The sequence below is a fragment of the Mauremys mutica genome, chromosome 25 (assembly GCF_020497125.1).
Source record: "Mauremys mutica isolate MM-2020 ecotype Southern chromosome 25, ASM2049712v1, whole genome shotgun sequence".
Classification (NCBI taxonomy): Eukaryota; Metazoa; Chordata; order Testudines; family Geoemydidae; genus Mauremys; species Mauremys mutica.
Window position 1 is genome coordinate 12,859,075 of NC_059096.1, and position 20,820 is coordinate 12,879,894.

Below are 20,820 nucleotides of genomic sequence, written 5' to 3' on the forward strand. Positions count from 1 at the left end.
ACTGAGGAACAGAATGATACTGGAGTAGGAAGGGAAGGTTCAACATTGAATTTAAAAGAGCTATTGCAACCCCAGAACCCAACACTGCTGTCAGATACTCTCCTGCAATTCCTCTGACGTCAGGGGGAGTGGCACCCCTGCATCTGAGAGCAGAACTGGGTCCTGAATCAGCCTTTAAAATATTACCAGTACTTACACCCCTTCTTCTCTTAGCAGTGCCAGGAACTTTCTCACACGATACTCAGGATCCATCTAGACACAAAACAAAGATGAAAGGGTGGTCACTAGCAGCAGGCGTGGATTTACCAAGAACAAGTCATGCCAAACCAGCTTGATTTCCTTCTTTGACAGGATAAGTGATTTGGTGGAAAGAAGGAATGTGGTGGATATAATATACCTGGACTTCAGCAGGCTTTTGACACAGTCCCACATGACAGTCTCATAAATAAGCTGGGGGAATGTGGGCTCAGTAGAACTGCCACCAAGTGGACACATAATTGGTTAAACAAAGAGTAACTATTAATGGAATGATGTCAGGTTGGAGGGAATCTCAAGTGGGGTTCCACAGGATTCTGTTCTGGGTCCAGTGTTGTTTAACATCTTGATTAATGATCTGGATGTTGGAATAGAGACCACACCAATCAAAGCTGCAGATGACACAAAGCTGGGGAGGGGGCTACAGCCACTTTGGAGGAGAGAGTTAAATTCAGAGGGATCTTGATAAATTGGAGAACTGGGCGACAGACGACAAAATGAAATTCAACAAAGATAAATGTGAGGTGCTATACTTAGGGAAGAAAAACCAAACGCACAAATACAGACTGGGGGATAACTGGCTTGGCAGTAGCAGCACAGCTGAGAAGGATCTGGGAGTTGTGGTGGATCACAGCTTCGACATGAGTAAACAATGCAAAACTATTGCAAAAAGAGCAAATACACTGTTGGGTTGCACTGACAGAGGCAGAGCACGCAAGTCACAGGAGGCGATAGTACCGATCTACTCAGCGCTGGTTAGGCCTCATCTGAGCATTGTGTCCTATTTTGGTCACAAACGTATAGAAAGGATATAGAGAAACCAGAAAGGACCCAGAGGTGAGTGACAAAGATGACCAGAGGGGTGGAATGCAGCCACATGCATCCGACGAAGTGGGTATTCACCCATGAAAGCTCATGCTCCAATACGCCTGTTAGTCTATAAGGTGCCACAGGACTCTTTGCTGCCATATGAGCAAAGGCTTGAAGGAATGAGGTGTGTTTGCTTTGGAAAAGAGGAGATTTAGGAGGGTCATGATAGTGGTCTTCAAATTCTTGAAAGCCTGCCCTAAAAAGATGGAGAAAAGTTGTTCTCTCTTGCCACAGAGGCAGGACAAGAGGCAGTGGGTTCCAACTCCAGCAGAGCAGATTTAGATTAAATCTCAGGAAAAAAAACTTCCTCACTGTAAGAACAGGAGGACAATGGAACAATTTGCCTAGAGAAGTGGAATTTCCATCACTTGAGGTTTTCAAAAGGAGGGTGGAGCCATCTGTCTTGGATGTTTTAGATGCAACAAATCCTAAATCTTGGCAGGGGGTTAGACTAGATGACCTTTGCGGTCCCTTCTAACCCTGTGGTTCTATGAAAGAAGTCCCATAGGAAACAGGAGAGGCACTCTCCAGGCAATCATAACAGGGAAATGAACAAAATTAAGACACTCAGCAGTCTCAGCCATGAAGACTGAACACAGCTTGGGACTGAGAAATGAAGGCTAGACTCTTCTGATTTATTATGAAGACCGGGGAGAGGCTTTGTTTCTTACGTTCCACCCAAGTAGGAGGAGTCTGAGTTATAACCATTTGGAAATCAGAGACTGCAGTTTCCTAATGTTTTATTTACATTTTATTGCATCTCACACAGTTTGAATATAAGCTCCATATTCAGTTGTTTATTCTGTAGTCTTCAGGGAGGTTGGTGAAGTATGGTGGGCTAGTACTGGAAATACGCCACATGGACAGGCCAAAGTTTACAAACGCTGTAATTTTGGAACTAGGGAACCAAATATTCTCTTTGAAGGGAGCACTCAGACCCACACTTGGCAAAACAAACACAAAAGGAAGGCTAGCTGCAATATGCTCACTGGCCTCTTGACCGACACTTGGATAGATATAGGATAATATTCAATCTGAAGAGCATACAAGTGCCATAAGGGAAACTACAGCTAACAGTTCCTTTACTGTATGTTTTATGTTCCTATAGTTAAAGAAAATTGTCTATTGAGTCCAGATTTATGAAAAAAACAAAATGTAACAAATGGAAAGAGAGGGAAATTGATGGCCTGAAAGGGGGTTCCAAAGAGGATGGATCTAGACTGTTCTCAGTGGTAGAAGATGACAGAACAAGGCGTAATGGTCTCAAGTTGCAGTGGGGGAGGTTTAGGTTGGATATTAGGAAAAACTTTTTCACTAGGAGGGTGGTGAAGCACTGGAATGGGTTACCTAGGGAGGTGGTGGAATCTCCTTCCTTAGAGGTTTTTAAGGTCAGGCTTGACAAAGCCCTGGCTGGGATGATTTAGTTGGGTTTGGTCCTGCTTTGAGCAGGGGGTTGGACTAGATGACCTCCTGAGGTCCCTTCCAACCCTGAGATTCTATGATTCTATGGCAATGACTATAAATTAGTAGTGCTGTAGAAATGCAGACTACTGATAAGGGAAGCTAAAAGTATGAGTGAAAAAGCCTGACCAATAGGACTAGGGACAATAAGAGGGATTTTATAAAAGTATATCAGGAACAAAATAAATCCTAGCAATGGTATAAGTCTCATACTAGACAAGGATGGTAAACTTGTCAATAATAATAAAGCAGCAAAGAGTCCTGTGGCACCTTATAGACTAACAGACGTTTTGCAGCATGAGCTTTCGTGGGTGAATACCCACTTCTTCAGATGCAAGGCATCTGAAGAAGTGGGTATTCACCCACGAAAGCTCATGCTGCAAAACGTCTGTTAGTCTATAAGGTGCCACAGGACTCTTTGCTGCTTCTACAGAACCAGACTAACACGGCTACCCCTCTGAATAATAATAAAGAAAAGGCAGACATGTTCAATCACTAATACTGTTCCATGTTTGGAAAGGAGCTGGATGATATATTCATATCTCACAGTGATAAAATATTTTCTATAAGAACAGTAACTGGGCAGAATATTAAACAGCAACTACCACACTTGACTATTTTTCAATCTGTGGGAATGGTTGCACCCAAGAATTTAAAAAGAATTAGCTGAGTTGCTCAGAGCCACCAATGTTGATTTTTAACAAATCTTGGAATGTTGAGGATATTCCAGAGGACTAGAAAAAGAAAACCAACCACTGTTGTGTCATTATTTAAAGGATAAATGGGATGACCTGGATAACTATGGGTTGGTTAGCTTGACATTGATCCTGCACGGTTAAAAAATTAAATAACAGAAGCATAATTAATGAGATTACAAGTTTTGTAGACAAAGATAACTGATATCAGACATCTGTAAGGTATCTGACTTAGTCCTGCACAACATTTTGATTAAAAAATAGCAATTATGCAAGACCAATGCAGTATATATTAAATTGATTAAAAACTTGTATATCTAAAAAACTAAATTATAAATGGGGAACGGTCAGCAAATGAGAATATTTCTAATGGGGTCCCACAGCACTGTATTTGTGGCCCAATACCATTTAATGTCTTTATCAATGAGCTGGAAAAAATATATAATTACTGATAAAGTTTGCATATGACTCAGAAACTGGTGGAGTGATAAAAAAAAATCAGACAGGCAGGTCACTTATACAGACCAATGTGGATCGTTTAGTAAGCAGGGCTCACTTGAACAAAATGCATTTTGATCCAACCCAACTGTAAGGCCATATATCTAGAAGCAAGAATGTAGGTTACACATATAGGACAAAGGAGTGTTTGTGAAAGCAGCAACTCAGAGAAGAACTTAGGCTCAAAGGACAACCACCTGAAACATGAGCTCATGGTACAGCACAGTGGCTGAGAAAGCAAACAATCCTTGGATGTCTGAGCAGTGGAATATGAAGCGGGGGTGGGTGGGGGGGGGTGTGATACCGACACTGGTGAGACCCCAACTCTACACTGTGCCCAGTTCTGATGTCCACACTTCAAAAAGAATGTGGACATATTGGAAAGGGGTCAGAAAAGCATGACAAGAATGGCCCAAAGTTTGGAAAACTTGGCTTACAGGAAGAGACTGAAGCAGTTCAATCCCAAGAGAAGGTGAAGAGGTACCTGAATGGGGAGAGGATTTCCAGTTCTAGGGCTCTAGCAGACACAGGCATAACTAGATCCAGTGACTGGAAACTGAAGCTGGACAAATTCAGACTAGAAATAAAGTGCACATTTTTAACAGTCGGTTTTCAGAGTGGTAGCTGTGGTAGCCTGTATCGGCAAAAAGAACGGGAGGACTTGTGGCACCTTAGAGACTAATAAGCTTTCATGGGCTAAACCCCCCTTCATCGGATGCATGCTGTGGAAAATACGGTAGGAAGATATATAAACACAGAGGACATGAAAAAATGGGAATAAAATACCTCAGGACGTGGTGGATTTACTAGCACTTGGAGTCTTTAAGGCAGGATTAGATGTCTGTCTAGAAGACACATTCAAGCTCACCCAGAAGGTCTGGGCTTGAAGCGTCACTTCATTTGGTGAAATTCCATGACTTTGGCCATGTAGGAAGCTAGGCCAGAGCAGCACAATGGTCCCTCAAGATCTCTGAATATGAACTTTCTCTTATCAGCTGTGAACATGTGAATTTTTTCCTGTATCTATGGCAACAAAGTGCAGCTGAGACTTGTGTGAAAAGCGAGGACTTTTTGCAATACAAAGATTTCATGTGTGTGGGAGACTGAATATAAAGGAGCTACGCAGAATTCAAATTACTTTAATTAATTAATGGTGCAACTGCTACCAACCAATTGCATACCCAACATCTGTATAAGCTGCAATTTGCTCTCATTAGCCACCTCTCTATTTAATGTATTCAAAATGACTTGAACCTAAGTTAAAATGCCGCCTACTTTCCCTCAGGCTGGTCTGTCAGGGATTCAAATCGTCTACGAAATGACCACCTTGTTAAACAAAATCACTTTAAATGCTTGACCGTGCACTTGGCTTGTAAGTGACAACATTCTTCTGAAACATTTCAGGACAGCAGCCTGTTTCCAAGGGGGAAAACACCCTACCCCCTAGCGACACCGCTCACCACGTTGGTATGTAGCTGTGGGGAAAATCTGATGCAATTTGATTCCCATTCCCCCATTTCAGAACTGCCCTTACTCTGCACATTTTTAATCCTGGAGTTTTAAAAGCACCCATGTTCAAGGTCACAATCTAACCGAAGTCATTTCCCTGTCTCAGAAGAAGGTTAGAGAGGCATCTCTTGTCAAGATTTTAAGTAAAATTGGCTGTAACCGTACCCTGGCAGGTCTGAGCCCATTAAACACAGTTAATGCGTGTGAGCACTGACTTACTGACTAGCCTGTAGGTATGGAATTAAAAGTCAAGGGAAAGGGAGGAAAAAGTAATCTAGATAAATGACTTTATTCCCTGAGGTGACATCTAGTTAGAGCAGCTCCTCAGCGCTGTGCAAGTTTTAACAGAATTGTGAATAGTGAACAGAGGGGATACATGACTTGTATGCTGCTAAACTATGTGCTCCTTCACTTATGCTCAGCATCTCACAGGAAGATCTAAAGACGGCACATTCGGCTGCACCAAATCCATTTGATGAAAAAAGGGGGAATGGGAGGGAAGGGTTCAAATGTAGAAGGGCTCTGAAACGTCAGCCACTGAGGATTAGGCCCAAATGCTACACACACTTTTTTAGCTCACAGACACAATGGAGCATGTGCCTGACCACTAGCTTGCGGGCACAGGAGATGCAACAGTGAGGGGCTAAGAACTACATATTTCTACCCTAGGCAATTCTTTCCTTTAAAGTGCTGAAAGTGGAAAATGAAGAGAGCAGCTGAACAGCTTGACAGATTTATCTTCTTTCAGGGAAGGAGCTGCTGCACCTGCACAGGAAACTTTTTCATAACAAAATCCTCCATTATCGCTATCTGCAATCTTCACTTATCACTTGTGCTTGAGAAGGCAATTCATTAAAGGTAAGTCAACCCAGATCCTCTGGGCTGCAGACACTTCTCAGAAGACTAACTTTACACAGCTCATGGGCACTATTTTTTATCGATCTCTCAGTGGACTGAGACATGGCACTCTCTCTACTGACTGGAGCTGAAAACTGCTGTCGGGAAATCTGCCAGTAACACTGCTGCCTTTTTGGAAATGTACCATGTTCAAACCAGACCAGACACAATACAGGGCTCCCAATTTCACAGAGACAAGGCTCTGTGGGCCAAAAGGTGCTTTCAGGAAGGTTCTAGTCTCTCTCAGACACCCCTGAAGCAAAAAGCCTCTTACCTGTAATGACATCTCGATCAACATCAGCAGCTTCTTGATTCCGATCCACACTTTCTTCCCTTTGACGTGCTGTGCAATGGTGCTGCGCTCGTTATCTTTGAAGTTACCAAGAAGCTGGAAAGAAACCCAGAAGACAGCGAGCAGCATTAGAAGGGCAACTGTGCCAGCCACACTGGTGAGTGCAGAGTTAGAAAACAGTCCTGAGCTGAGTCTTGGAAACAGTTACGAGTAACTGCCTGGAGATGCTATAGGAACAGTCATACCAGGATACTTGTATGGCATAGCTGTTATCAACAGTATCATACAGAGTCAACCTTTCATTGATTTACTTCCTGAATCTTATATCCTAGGCTAGTCTTCCCCACATGATAGAGTCTATAAGGAACACAGCAATGTGTGCTACAGCAACCTTGCAAAACTGTTGTAAAAATTACCAGACATGATGATGATGATGATAATGAAAATATTAACACTATTTTATTTGCCTTGTGGAGCACCATTTTGCAAGGTTGTACTAACAGGCTGATAAGCATCTACATCATCTGCTGCAAACTGCACAGTTGTGAGGAGCAGAAGCCAGCCAGGGGCTTGATCCTGTGGGAGGCCAAACATCTCTGGACGTGCTCAGCTTCCTCAGCCCCCATTAGCCAACTCAATGGCAAGTCAGTGCCTCGCAGGACTGGGCCCCATGAATTCAACTTTCAAGTGTTTTGAGGACAACGCTGCTCTCTCTCTTCTATGCCCTCTGAACCATTTCCAGCCAGCAGAAAAATGAAGTCACTGCCTCTGTATTTTTTCTCTCTCTGTATCTGCCCCTCTCTCTCTCCTGCTTTCCTTGTTATAGGGAACATGACATTCACTGACACCTGGTTACTGGTCTTGGGCCAACAGAGCAAAGCAGGTCAGTGTTTTGATTCCATTAATGAAGTGCTCTATTGCATGGATATTATTCACACTAACAGAGCAACTCGGGTGGTCTCAGCCGTGCTGACATTCAGGGGTCTCCTTACCTCCAAGGCCTCCATCAGCTGCTCTCCTGTCGCAATACTGGGTACGTGAATGGTGGTGCTGAAAGCATCTAGCATCTCCATTTCCTGCAGGACATCTTTTCGGCTAGTGGTTCCAATGATTAAAAGCTTGCGACCCTGCCCACATAAGAAGGAATAAATGTCACGAAAAGAAAGAAAAAAGGAAAGCACAGGCATCACCCTTGGGGAGATTAGGTTAACTGCAAGGAAAACAAAGCGGGGAACGGTGAGAAATGCTGCATAAAGCCCTACAACATCTCTCTAACAGACTGAAAAATGAGAGACGTCAGATTTAAAAGAGTGGTAGTCACCAGCACCAATCTTTAACAAGACAATATCTAAGGATAAGGATAAGGAAATCAGAATCCTTCCTGCCAATCAGAATCAAGAGACCAAAACAGATTGTTAAGCCCCATCCATAAAGCCTGCGTATCGGAATTTTTCTAGGAAGGGTTCAGAGTTCATAGACTCATAGAATACGAGGGTTGGAAGGGACCTCAGGAGGTATCTAGTCCAACCCCCTGCTCGAACACTCAGCACTCACTGAGCTGAATCAGGGCACTTACACCTCGCAGAGCTATAGTTTCTACCTGATGACGCTGTGGCTGTGATGACTGTTGTGAAACCTAGTACGAAAAGTTCCAGCCCCTTCCTGCATTTTTACCACTGGGTCAATGTAAAAAGGTCAGAAGCTGCCAGAGCTTCATATACAGAACTCCCTCCTCCTCCCCCGCAGCTAATGTGGCTGGAGACAAGGTCAACAAGGCAGCTCTTCATTCGATTATGTTCTGAACTAGCATTTTCCACAACCAGGAAGGACAAAACCTAATTATTATTTTTTTAAGTCAACACAAAAGCTTAAATTCTGATGAAAACGATGCGAGTAGCAGAGAGGAGCCAGTCTGGCACAGCCAGGGCATCTCCTCACCCTACCATACATAGTTCTTTTTACTGTGTCAGACACAACACTGTGATGAAGACACCCTCCCTCCCCCCAGGACACAGCATGCTGGACTCCTGAATAAAGTGGATAAGTCTGAACACTAGTAACGGTAGGTGCAGGTAATACACTTCTGGCCCATATTTATGAATTCTCAGTAACACGGCTCCCAAGTTCACATGACTGGGTGCACTCAGTGAGTAGGAAAAAGATTTGGGGGTTGTGGTGGATAATCAGCTGAACATGAGCCCAAGTTACATCTACACAAGGCTAAAAGACCCACAGCATGACCGCGGCTGGCCCAGGTCAACTGAGTCAGGCTCGCAGGGTTCAGGCTGTGAGGCTAAAAATGGCTGTGTCAACACTCAGGCTTGGGCTGGAGCCCGAACTCTGGGACCCTCCATCCTTCAGGGGCCCGCATCTTGAACACGTACACAGCAATTTTTCAGCCCCAGAAACTAAGCTGACCCAGGCCAGCCATGGGTTTTTAATCCCTGAGTAGATACCCACATACCCACTGTGGCCAACAGAGTTTACGCAATCCTGGGATGCATAAACAGTGGAATGTCAAGTAGGAGAAGAACGGTTACTTTACCTCTCTATTTGGCACTGGAATATGGTGCCCAGTTCTGATGCCCTCAATTCAAGAAGGATGTTGATAAATTGGAGAGGGTTCAGAAAACAGCCACGAGAATGATTACAGGATCGGAAACCTGCCTTATAGCGTTAGACTCATGGAGCTCAATCTATTTAGGGCTGAAGACCCTGGATCCCTGCAGGCACATCCCTTGCAGGGCAGAGCAGAGAGCCCCAGCCAGGGCTGCGAGAAGGATCAGCCACCCTGCTGCTGCTAAGTGACTCCATCCTCCTTCTCCCAGTCCTGGCCAGGGGGTCTCTGCTCCGCCAGGCCAGAACCAGCCTCTTTAGCACCTCGTGCCTGAGTGTCTTGGGCCCCTCCCTGAACAGGGATAAATGGGTAAGAGGAAACGGTGTTACAAGCTTTGAAGAAATGTGTGATCTTGTTGCTCAGGAACATTTCCTGAGTATTCGTAGTGATGATGTAAAACAGTGTTTATGGGATAAAAAGGTGAAAACTGTTGAGGAAGCTGCTACTCTTGCCGATGAATGTGAACAAAGCTAAGCATCTATTAGAAATAAATCACAGGCAGAGGGGTTTGTTTCGTGGGAAGAAGGGTTCCCGTTTTACCCTGGGAAAAAGGGTGGCTGGGAGGCTGGATGCTCACCTCCCCAAGTCCATTCCTCTAGTCCTCGTCCCAAATCTCCTGTAAAAACAGAAGAGCCCAGAAGGTGCTATCACTGTAATTCCACTGAGCACCTCAGGAATAAATGCCCAGTGCTGGCTGGGAACAGACAACAAGCAACTCATGGGAATGCTGCTACCCAGAGCACAGAGGCACCTCAGGCAATTGCCACTTATCATATAGGATTTGTAAAAGTAGCCTCTGCATAGCCGGGTAGGAAGCACACAAAGGCTATCAAAATGAACGGCAAGGAACTCCTTGGGTGGAGGGATACAGGTGCAGACATTTCTGTGGTCAGGAGAAACATTGTTCGGGAGAAAAACATACTGCCAGGACAGACGGCAGAGCTTTTGTTAGGAGGTCACAAAATCCTTGCGCCTTTGGCTAAAGTGCACATAGAAACTAAGGATTTGGAAGCTGAATTGACGGTGGCAGCAGTACATGATAACCCGTCACAATTATTACTGGGGAACGACTTTTTCAATGTAGCTTGGGCTGTCAAGGGATCTGCCAGCAGCAAGGAGGAATATGGTGCTGAAACCCCAGAAGGAAAGGGCCAAGTCCCAGGAACTGCTGGAGGAATGGGAGAGTGTCTCTTTAATTCCTCTGCAGCAGTGGAAAACGGTCTGCTACCAGGGGCAGGCGTGGTTGAGACCAGCTCCTGCTGCCTCGTGGTTAAAGGCAGCATCTCCTCTGAGGGGCAGGGGAGCGTGTTGCCTGTTAGTGAGAAAACGGTCCAGGTTGCTGGCTGCCAGCAGGTTGCAGCTGAGCAGGGGGCAGAGCTCACTCTAGGGTGCATAGGAAGATGTGTCCTAGGGCAGGTCTACACTAAGGGCGGGGGTCGAACTAGGGTACGGAAGTTCAGCTACGTGAATAGCGTAGCTGAACTCGAAGTACCCTAGTTCGAACTACTTACCCGTCCAGACGCCGCGGGATCGAAGTCCGCGGCTCCAAGGTCGACTCCGCCGCTGCCTTTTGCAGTGGTGGAGTACCGGAGTCGACCACGGCGCTTCCGGAGTTCGAACTATCGCGTCTAGATCAGACGCGATAGTTCGAACTCTGAGAAGTCGAACTCACCGCGTCGACCCGGACGGTAAGTGTAGACTAGCCCCTAGAGGGAAGCCCAGTGGGGGGATGGAATCCTAGAGATCACTGAGGCGGGTGAGGGCTCCATGGACGCTGTAGTTGGAGGCAAACCCAACTCAGAGAGAGGGCAGGGTGTGGTGCCTGCCAGTGAAAGGACTGTTGGCTGCTAGCTGTGAGCCCTTCACAGCTGAACAGGGGACGGATCCACTCTAGAGAGCACAGAGGTGTGTGTCTTAGAGGGTGGCCCAGAGGGAGAAGTTGAAAAGGAATTTGGGTAAGTACAGGAATGTCTCCTCACTGATTACACGGGCGGGTGAGCCCAGGACAGATCTGCTGGGTTGGCGTTTGTGCTCCCAGGAACCCAATCTGTGGGTCAGGTTTTAAGAGGGAACTGTGTAACTGATCTCCTGGAGGGGAGCGGATATACAACTGACCTCTTCGAGACAGAGAGAGGGGCAACAGAGGGTACCCCAACCCAGATCCCACTTTTGCAAAATGCTATTCCTGATGTACTTGTGAAAACTAACTCTGTCTCTTTAAGACAGGATGGAAATCCTACTAAAGACTTGAGTGTCAGTGAAAATGCTAATGACCCATCTGAGAAAGGGGATAAAAGGGAAAGACAGACCAGTACCTGAACACACACTGTGGTTTAGGAAGCGGCTGCAAAACACAATGGGTATTGAACAAACCAGACTGTCTAAACAGAAGGCGTGGCATGGCAAACGTACTTGGAAACACCTCCCCGACATGAAGTTGCTGGTACTGTTAAGTCTCATAATACGCGGTTTATTGGTTATGTCAAAGAATTTGGTACTTATGGTAAATCCTCTAAAAATGTGTAAAACGCATGATTTTTGGAAAAAACTTTTGAACATGCTAGAAGTGGTAACAGAGAAGTCCTATAATACTGCTTCTCAGCTAGTACCTGTAAACAGGCTCAGAGCTTGTCACAGCAGGGAAACCATAACAAACCTGAACTGCTGCGTGGAAGGGGAAACTGAAGCACATCGCCTCATGGCACTGATGGCTAAATGCCAAGACACCTACACTCTAAAAGATATTGATATCTGCATTATGGTAACAATGCCACATACCAGAATGTTTTCAGGCCGCTTGTGAAAAGAAACACAGAACTTTGCAAACACACATGTGGATGTCACTACAATGTTTGGTAACACTTGGGAGTTGTATAACCAAGAAGGCATTAGGCACACTTCACATTAGTCAGTGACTAACCCTCTGGCAGTAATCGAAGGGGGGATGTGACACACCCTGGCACCCCAATATTCACCACTGTCATGTAATGAGGATGTGTTTTGTACAAAGTATGTCTTGTGAGGTGTCATTCTAAAAATCTTGATCTGCTAGACAGTAATATCGCATTGGATTGTCTGTGCTATTGTTGTATGTGAAGTTATGAAGCTTGGCTATGTGTGTGTTACTGAAACATGTTGTGAGGTTGAAAACACTCACAAACAGCCTTTTTAGTAAAACAGTAAAAAGGCCAAACAATGTTAATGGCTTATTGAGGAAATGCAAACAAGCACCACGATTACCCCAGAACTGTGTTCAGCAGAAACCTCTCAGAAATAGCACTGCACAATGGGAACTGTTTGAGCCAGGTGACAGCAAAAGAGCTTTCAAACAAGTGGGAACAAGATCTAAAAGGAGGAAAATGACATCACGAAGGGACCTCACTCTCCCCATGACAACACTCCTGGAAACACCTGAGGAATAAAGACTGAACAGGGGGAATTGATGGTCCCAGGCTAAAGGAATTTCTAGCCTGTGTATGAAAACCTGGGAAACCCAAGCTGCAAAGCCAAGGCAGCCTTTGCCTTAAGAATCTGCCAGCTTAACACTCAGGGTGAGAAGAATGTTAAGATCAGTTTGTGGCTTTATCTATTTACTAGATAATCTGCTTTGATCTGTTTGCTATCACTTATAATCACTTAAAAATCTATTCTTTTGTAGTTAATAAACTTATTTTGTTCTAATCCAAACCAGTGTGCGTTTGACTAAGATGTCAGCGGAAATTCTCAGCTTGGTTACCGCAAGCGTGCATGGTCCTCTTCACATTGAGGGGGAGATGGACCGGGTGTTAAACCCATATACTGGCTCAATTTGACCAGGGCAGGATGGTTCTGCTCTGGGATCCAAGGCTGGTGGTTAGGGAGCCTGCATGTACCTGCAGCTGGGTGTGTCCCTAGCTGTGCGAATGCTGGTGAAAGTGCAAGCTGGGGGGGCTTTGCAACTTGTCACAGCAGCGCAGTGTGAGAGGGAGCCCAGGCTGGTGGGTCAGGGGGCTCAGTGGTATCCCAGCTCCAGGTGGCAGCCTGGGGGGAACCCATCTCACATGCCCCCTACTCCTGCTTGCTGCCAGATAAGCTATTCCAAAACTGTGTAGAATTTGCAGGAAGATATTAGTAACTTCAATGGGAACACAGCAGCTATGTGTAATGGACATACTGCCTGCATCATAATCATAGAAGATTAGGGTTGGAAGAGACCTCAGGAGGCCCGTGCTGAAAGGAGGACCAACACCAACTAAATCATCCTAGCCAGGGCTTTGTCAAGCCGGGCCTTAAAATGATCCAACACAGAGAAAATGTCTGACCCTTTGGCATAATGCCATCCAGAGTGGGTAGAATTGTGGGAGATGCTGCTATTAGAAAGAAGTTTAACAGTAAAAAAACTTTCCTTTTTGCAGCCCCACATCTCTGCAAATTCTGAGACATCTGGGAAGTAGAGAGTAGTGAACAGATGCTGGGAGGGTAAAGTAAGAAATCCAGCAATAAGATGGAAAAGGAAAAAAAGTGGGGGAACCCTCTTTTTTGGGTAAGAATTGTTCAAAGGGCAACATTCTTGTCGGGCCACCACCAGCATATTTCTGCCAAAAGAGGCCTCTGCTGATGATAGTAAGTCCAGCTTGCAGTGTCTGATGAAGGTGTTGGCTGATAACCATGTGGATGCTCTGCAGATCTGTGTGGAAGCTCTTACTTGTTCCACCCACAAGGCAGTTGGCGATCTCACGGTGTGTGCTTTGATAGTGTCCAGAGCAAGGGTCTCTCATGCCTTGTAGGCGCCAGCAATATAGAGCTTACCCCACTAGTGATGGACAATGGAAATGCTGAGTCCTTTTCTTCTAGGCTGGAAGGACTCAAACAGGGCACTGGATTTTCTTGTGGATGGAGGTAGAATTTCAACACTTTTTCGATATCCCCTCAGTGAGATGTTGCGGCTTCAGACAGAATGAAGGAAGGATGACTTCTTGGGAAGCATGGAAGGGAGAATTTACTTTAAGAAGAAGGGACTCTGGAATTCTCAACAACACCTTATTGTTGTGGAACATAAAAATATGGTTCTTGCATAGATAATGCCACCAGCTCCGATACACATCTAGCAGATACGATAGCAACCAGAAAACAGGTTTTTAATGTACAGGTAGAAGGCTGTCACTAAACTCAGGGGCTAAAAGGAATGATCTATTAATGTCTTCAAAACACAGTGGAAGATCGCCCTGACCTCCATCCTGGCCAGTCTGACAGCCCCGAGGAACCTGGAGATCTAGGGGTTCTCTCCCAGGGATCCTGCAGACCCTGCAAAAAGGATGCTGCTGAGAGCAGAAACTTGGCGTGAAATGGTACTGGAGAATGTGCCAAATGGCTGGAGTCCCCAGATTCCTGGATCCTCATCATGCTCTTGGCACCAGACACTGAATTGAGCCTCTCTGGATGCTAGCAGTCTTGATGCCTTTGGAAGATAGACCCAGCATTACTAATGATTCCCTTTCAATAACCAGGCTGTTGGCTGAAGCCAGTCTGGATATGGATGGAAGAATGAGCCTTGGGAGAGGATACCCAGTCTCCATGGTAGCCATAGAGGAGGTTCCACTGTCAGGTCTATTAAGTGGAAAATGAAAGTCTCCTTGGCCAACGGAAGTTATCAATATGACTTTCACATGCTCCTTTTTCATAAAGACTTAAGAATAGCAAAGCCTTTATGCTTAATTCTTTATGACTAATCTCCCAATATGTATGATAATTTCTATTATTTCAGACATGGCTGTTGTATACATTTCTGTATTTACTGTATCCCGTTGCCTATTTCTCACCCTTTTCTCTCTCCATTTAATCTTTAAAACAGGAAAAACAAGACATGGCATAATATGAGAGCCAGAAATCACCAGATCTAGCTCACCAATGCAACCAGGGATATTAGGGCACCGAACACAAAGTCGACTATTTAAACAGACACCAATTAATGGCGTGAACTTGTCAAAAGAATAACTTCTTGGTGCAGTAGCGCACTGGGGTCCAGGACTCATTCCAAGGCCCCATGCAGCTATGGATCTAGACTGTTCTCAGTGGCAGAAGATGACAGAACAAGGAGTAATGGTCTCAAGTTGCAGAGGGGGAGGTTTAGGTTGGACATTAGGAAAAACTTTTTCACTAGTAGGATGGTGAAGAACTGGAATGGGTTACCTAGGGAGGTGGTGGAATCTCCTTCCTTAGAGGTTTTTAAGGTCAGGCTTGACAAAGCCCTGGCTGGGATGATTTAGTTGGGTTTGGTCCTGCTTTGAGCAGGGGGTTGGACTAGATGACCTCCTGAGGTCCCGTCCAACCCTGAGATTCTATGATTCTATGATAAGGATAAACACACACTTTGATGTGACAACATCATAATGTTAAGTTTCAACTTTCCCCTTAGGAGTGAGACAATAGGAGGATGCTGCTGAAACTTTCATCCTTCCTCTGCCCACATTTGTTCTTTTTTCCTCATTGCAGCTTTTGTCACAGTAAACATTTAGAGGCTTTGGCCCTGAAATGCCCCAGAACTCCTTTGGGTAATCTCCTCACCATTAATAAAGCAGCTATTGTGAACTGCTTGCTTTCAAATGGTTCACACTGAAAAATCTTTATTGCAACTTTTTCTCTTGCTTCATAAACTAGAGTTGCCAGTGGGCATAGCCATGTAAACTGGGAATAAGGACTCTGGGGCTCAATTCTAGGCTCTGCTGCCAATTCCCTGCATAAACTTGGACAAGCACGTCACTTCCTGATGCCTTGGTTTATAAAACGGGGAACCCCAGCTGCACAGGAAGGTTAAGTTTGTGCAGGTTTTTCATCTTCTCTGTTGAGATGAAAACAATGGTCATCTGAACACAAATCTGTGCTGAAGAGAAAGGACTTTCACATCCACATGAAGAGGCTACTCACTCTGTGCAGTCACTATCATTTTTTGAGATTTGTCCCCCTAGGAGTACTCCATTTCAGGTATGCATTAGCCTCTCAATCCCTTGATTGAAGATTTTCTATTAGCTGTGTCTGTTCGGCCAACGCAGTTGTTCTATACAACCTTGTGCTGCACGTCAAGGGTACAGAAGGATGCCTGGATGAACCACTCTCAGTTCCTTCTCTATCCAAACATCCAACAAAGAACAGTCTGAGAAGAGGGGAAGGAGGGAGGGTGGTGGATCACCCATAGCGACACACATCTCAAAGAACTATAGTTATTGCACAGAGCATGTAACCTCCTTTTCTTCTTCAAGCAGTGTTGCTATGGGTGTTCCACTTTAGGTAGCTTCCACGCAATATCCTCACGGGCAGGAGGGAGCTTCGGAAATGAGTCCAGAACTGAAGACAGCCCCACTTTACCGAGTGCCACAGCCGATCAAGGCATAGTGTTTAGAAAGTTTGCTCTGAGCCCCAGGGAGTGGCTCCACATATCTCAGACACTTGGTTTTTGCACAAAGCTGTGGATGTTGCTTGTGATCTGATAGAATGTGCTATTAGCCTTTTGGGGAGTGCAGGGGGTAGAGCAGAAGCTGCATCATAGCAAGTGATGACACCCCCCGAGATCCACCTTGAGAGTCTCTGGGCAGAGATTGTGGACCCCTTGGATCTATCTGCAATGGAGACAACAGTCGAGGTGATTTCTGAAATTGCTTGGTTCTATCTAGATAAAAGGATAACGCCTAACAGAGAATCATAGACCCGTAGGGTTAGACAGGACCACAAGGGTCGTCCAGTCTAACCCCCTGCCAAGATGCAGGATTTGTTGGGTCTAATCCATCCAAGACAGATGGCTCCAGCCTCCTTCTGAAAACCTCCAGAGAAGGATCTTCCACAACCTTCACAGGCAGTCTGCTCCACTGTCCTACTGTTCTTACAGTGAGGAAATTTTTCCTGAGATTTAATCTAAATCTGCTCTGCTGGAGTGTGCACTGCTGGAGTGGAGTCCTCTTGTCCTGCCTTCTGTGGCAAGAGAGAACAACTTTTCTCCATCTATTCAGGGCAGACTTTCAAGAATTTGAAGATCGCTATCATGTCCTCTCTAAATCTTCTCTTTTCCAAACTAAACATACCCAGTTCCTTCAGCCTTTGCTCATATGGCTGCATTTCACCCCTTTGATCACCTTTATAACTCGCATCTGGATCCTGTCCGGTTTCTCTACATCCTTTCTATGCAGTGGTGACCAAAATTGGACACAGTACTCAGCTAAGGCCTAACCAGCACTGACTAGAGTGGTACTATCACCTCCCGTGACCTGCATGCTATGCCTATGTTAATGCAACCTAGGCATTAACAATATTAAATAATTAAATAATATTGTATTTGCTTTTTTTGCAACAGCTTTGCATTGACAACTCATGTTAAGGTTGTGATCCACCACAACTCCCAAATCCTTCTCAGCTGGCTGTTGCTAAACCAGTTATCCTCCATTCTGTATTTATGCATTTGGTTTTTCTTCCGTAAGTATAGCACCTTACATTTGTCTTTGTCGAATTTCATTATGTTTTCTATAGTACAGTTCTCCAATTTATAAAGATCCCTCTGAATCTTACCTCTGTCCTCCGAAGTGTTGGCAATGCTCTCCGCCCCCCCATCCCAGCTTTGTCTCATCTGCAACGTTGGTCAGTATGCTCTCTCTTCCTACAACCAGGTCAATAATAAAGATATTAAATCCACTGGACACAGAACAGATCCCTGTGGAACCCCACTTGAGATGCCAACAAATCCAAGTATGCCCTTATGAATGGTATTCTTTGTACAGGAGCTAACATGGATTTTTTTAAAACATTCATCTGGAAACCTAATTCCGGGAAGGGAAAAAGGGCTGTCTGGGAGGAAGTCAGTACTGCTTTGTAGGATCGGCTCCTGAGTAGCCAGTTGTTGAGATATGGGAAGGCTAAAATCACTTCTTGCCAAAGATAAGCAGCTACCTACTTCTAGGACTTTTGAGAACACGCTTGTGGCTGAAGGGAAGTAATTTGGTATTGAAAATGTTACTGGACCATGGTAAAATGTAGATATTTCCTATGTACGGGATGTATCACTATATGAAAATAGCTGTTCCAGAGGCTGAAGGCCAAAAACCAATCTCCTGTGTCTAAAGCAGGAATTACAGCTGCCAGAGTAACTATCCTGAACTTCTGAGGCTTTATGAATTTGTTCAGTAGCCTTAGATCTAAGATCGGCCTCCACACTCAGTCCTTCTTTGACACAAGGAAACACTTTGAGTAAAATCCTTTCCCCTTGTGAGGAGGTGGGACTGACTCTACTGCTCCTAAATGAAGGAGAAAGTGAACTTCTTCCCTCAGTATTGTTTGTTCGAGGGGTCCCTGAAGAGGGACAGGGAAGAGGAGTGGGAGGAATGAACAGTAGATGGTGTAATCCAATGATATGACTTCTATGATCCACTTGTCATTGCAATGTGATGCCAAGCATGTTGAAAATGAGAAAGGTGATCGCCAAAGGTGGAAAGGTGGGCAAATGGTTGTGCTTGTGAACTAGAGGTGAGGAAGGAATCAAACCCTGAATGAACCAAACAAAATTGTTATTTTGATGATGACTGGGTACTCACTGAAGGAGGGTGAGTAGCTCTCTTGCTCTGGAATTTCTGTCTCTTCCTAGTGAGTTCTCCTAGTGTCTCTCTCTATGAAATCAAGAGAACTGGCCAGAAGGCAACCTCTACTAAACTTCCGTTTGGTCATAGGAATGTACATATCTAGAGATCTTAACACGGTCATGGAGTCCTTCAATGTGTGCACGGACTCATCGTGGTCTCCAAGCAGCGCTTTTTACTCTCAAATGGAAGGGTTTTGAACCACTTTTGGGAACTCTGATACCCTGTGCATAACAACAGTTGTGGATATGGATATGATGGTGGTGTCTGTGGCATTTAAGAACCATTGAAGAGAGATTCCGGCTAATAACTGACCTTCTGCGATGATGGCCTGAAAGTGTTCTCTATGCTCCTGTGGAAGATGCTCAATAAAAGCTGCAAATAGATCAGTTGGTGAAGTTGTACTTGGCCACGATCACCTGATAGTTTGCGATCTAAAACTGGAGGGTCACAAATGAGTTACACTTTCAACCAAAAAAGTCTAATTTCTTTTGGTCTTTGTTCTATGGGGTAGACCTACAGTAATGCTATTTACCCCACTCCTTTACAGCCTCCACCACTAGGGAATTAGGCAAGGGGTGGGGAAACAAAATTTCTGAATTCTTGGGGGTGACATAATATTTCTTATCAACCTGTTTACAAGTTGGCAGGATAGTGGCAGGCATTTGTCACAGGGTCTTTGCTGGACCCAGGAGCACCTCGTGAATGGGTAGAACAACCTGGATGGGTGTTGCCAATTGTAGAATGCCCAGCAGCTTGTGTTGTGAGTCTTTGACTTCAAGAGGTATCTGAAGGGTGTCAGCAACCCGCTTCACAAGGTCCTGGAATTGCCAAAAATCATTGGCCATAGATTGTTGTGGAGGTATGACTGCCTCATCTGGAGATGAGAATGAAATAGGAGTTTGAGGGGCAGCCTACTTATCTGTCCTAGACTCCTGTTCTTCAAAGATCTCATTGTGCTAGAGGACTGGTTAGGGGGACTGTACAACCCTATGCTCTCTATGTGACAGAGCCGGAGCTCTGGCAAATTGCTGTTAATAAACAACCTCAGGGTCATAGAATCGTAGACTATCAGGGTTGGAAGGGACCTCAGGAGGTCATCTCGTCCAACCCCTGCTCAAAGCAGGACCAATCCCCAATTTTTGCCCCAGATCCCTAAACAGCCCCCTCAAGGACTGAACTCACAACCCTGGGTTTAGCAGGCCAATGCTCAAACCACCTAGCTATCCCTCCCCCCAACTGGGGTCCACTGGGTGGGTGGGGGGGCATACAGGAGAGAGGGAAGTACCCAGGTTGATCCCAGCACCCCTGGCGTGGAAAAGGATCTTTCTCAAAGTACAGGTTCCCATATGGATAGAAGGAGACCCCTGAAGTTATATGGAAGAGACTGAATGTCTCCTTCTTCCTCCTCAATGTTCTCCAACAGGGAGGAGGGCACCAGTGGAAAAGGGTGGAGAGTCTTGTGGTATCCAGAAGCAATGGTAATCTGGACACTGGGGTCTTGGTACTGAGAGTTGTTCGGTACCCATAAGTAGTGAAAACTCGTCAATCTTAGATGAGCCAAAGTCCCTGGAGTACCACAATTCCTGAGGTACCAAGTGGGTCAGTACTGACACAACAGCTGAGGCAGACGGTGCTAACAATTTAGAGTGTGTCAATGCAGGGACTGAGGGCATCTGGCACTTTGATTTGCCCAGTACCAAGCGTGCCGAGTGGGAAGGTACCGACGGTGAGTCTGTGCTAGAGGGTGCCATTCTGGAAGAGCGCATATCCTTGGGCTCCCTATTCCTCTCAGACAGTACCGGCGGGGGCAGTTGGAGCCGTGCTTCTCTGTAGTGCTCCAGGAGTTCCCAGTATCAGAGGAGGAATCCTTCATTTCTGCGGTACCGAGCCAAGAGGTCAAGGCTTCCAACACCACAGACTTAGCGGGAGATCTGGGTCTTTTGTGAGCTGGTTTCTTTTGGTGGGAAACTGAGCTCCTCTTCTTTGGAGCCTTCCCTGAGTCTTCCACAGCCTTCCCCTTCTTAGGAGAGATCTGTGTCAAGCTCAAAGGGACACTGGATCTGTCTGGAGACAGATGTACGGGGCGGGTCTCTCCTGAGCTAACTCGAAGGCTGGTCAAAGGGAGCACGC

The 20,820-nt window shown here is 45.4% G+C and overlaps 1 protein-coding gene across 3 annotated transcripts in view; it reads right to left on the reverse strand.

Annotated features, from left to right (window-relative positions):
• Nucleotides 1-20,820, reverse strand: part of NSF (N-ethylmaleimide sensitive factor, vesicle fusing ATPase) — a 154,264-nt gene that overhangs the window by 2,638 nt on the left and 130,806 nt on the right. For 2 of the 3 annotated variants that reach the window (XM_044999729.1, XM_044999727.1), the window contains exons 18-20: nt 7,470-7,604; nt 6,460-6,573; nt 197-252 (exon numbers count right to left, since the gene is read on the reverse strand). In XM_044999729.1, the coding sequence (XP_044855664.1) occupies nt 197-252; nt 6,460-6,573; nt 7,470-7,604 (305 nt within the window). Of the gene's footprint in view, nt 1-186; nt 253-6,459; nt 6,574-7,469; nt 7,605-20,820 lie in introns of all 3 variants that reach the window. The other variant, XM_044999730.1, reaches the window with a different exon arrangement.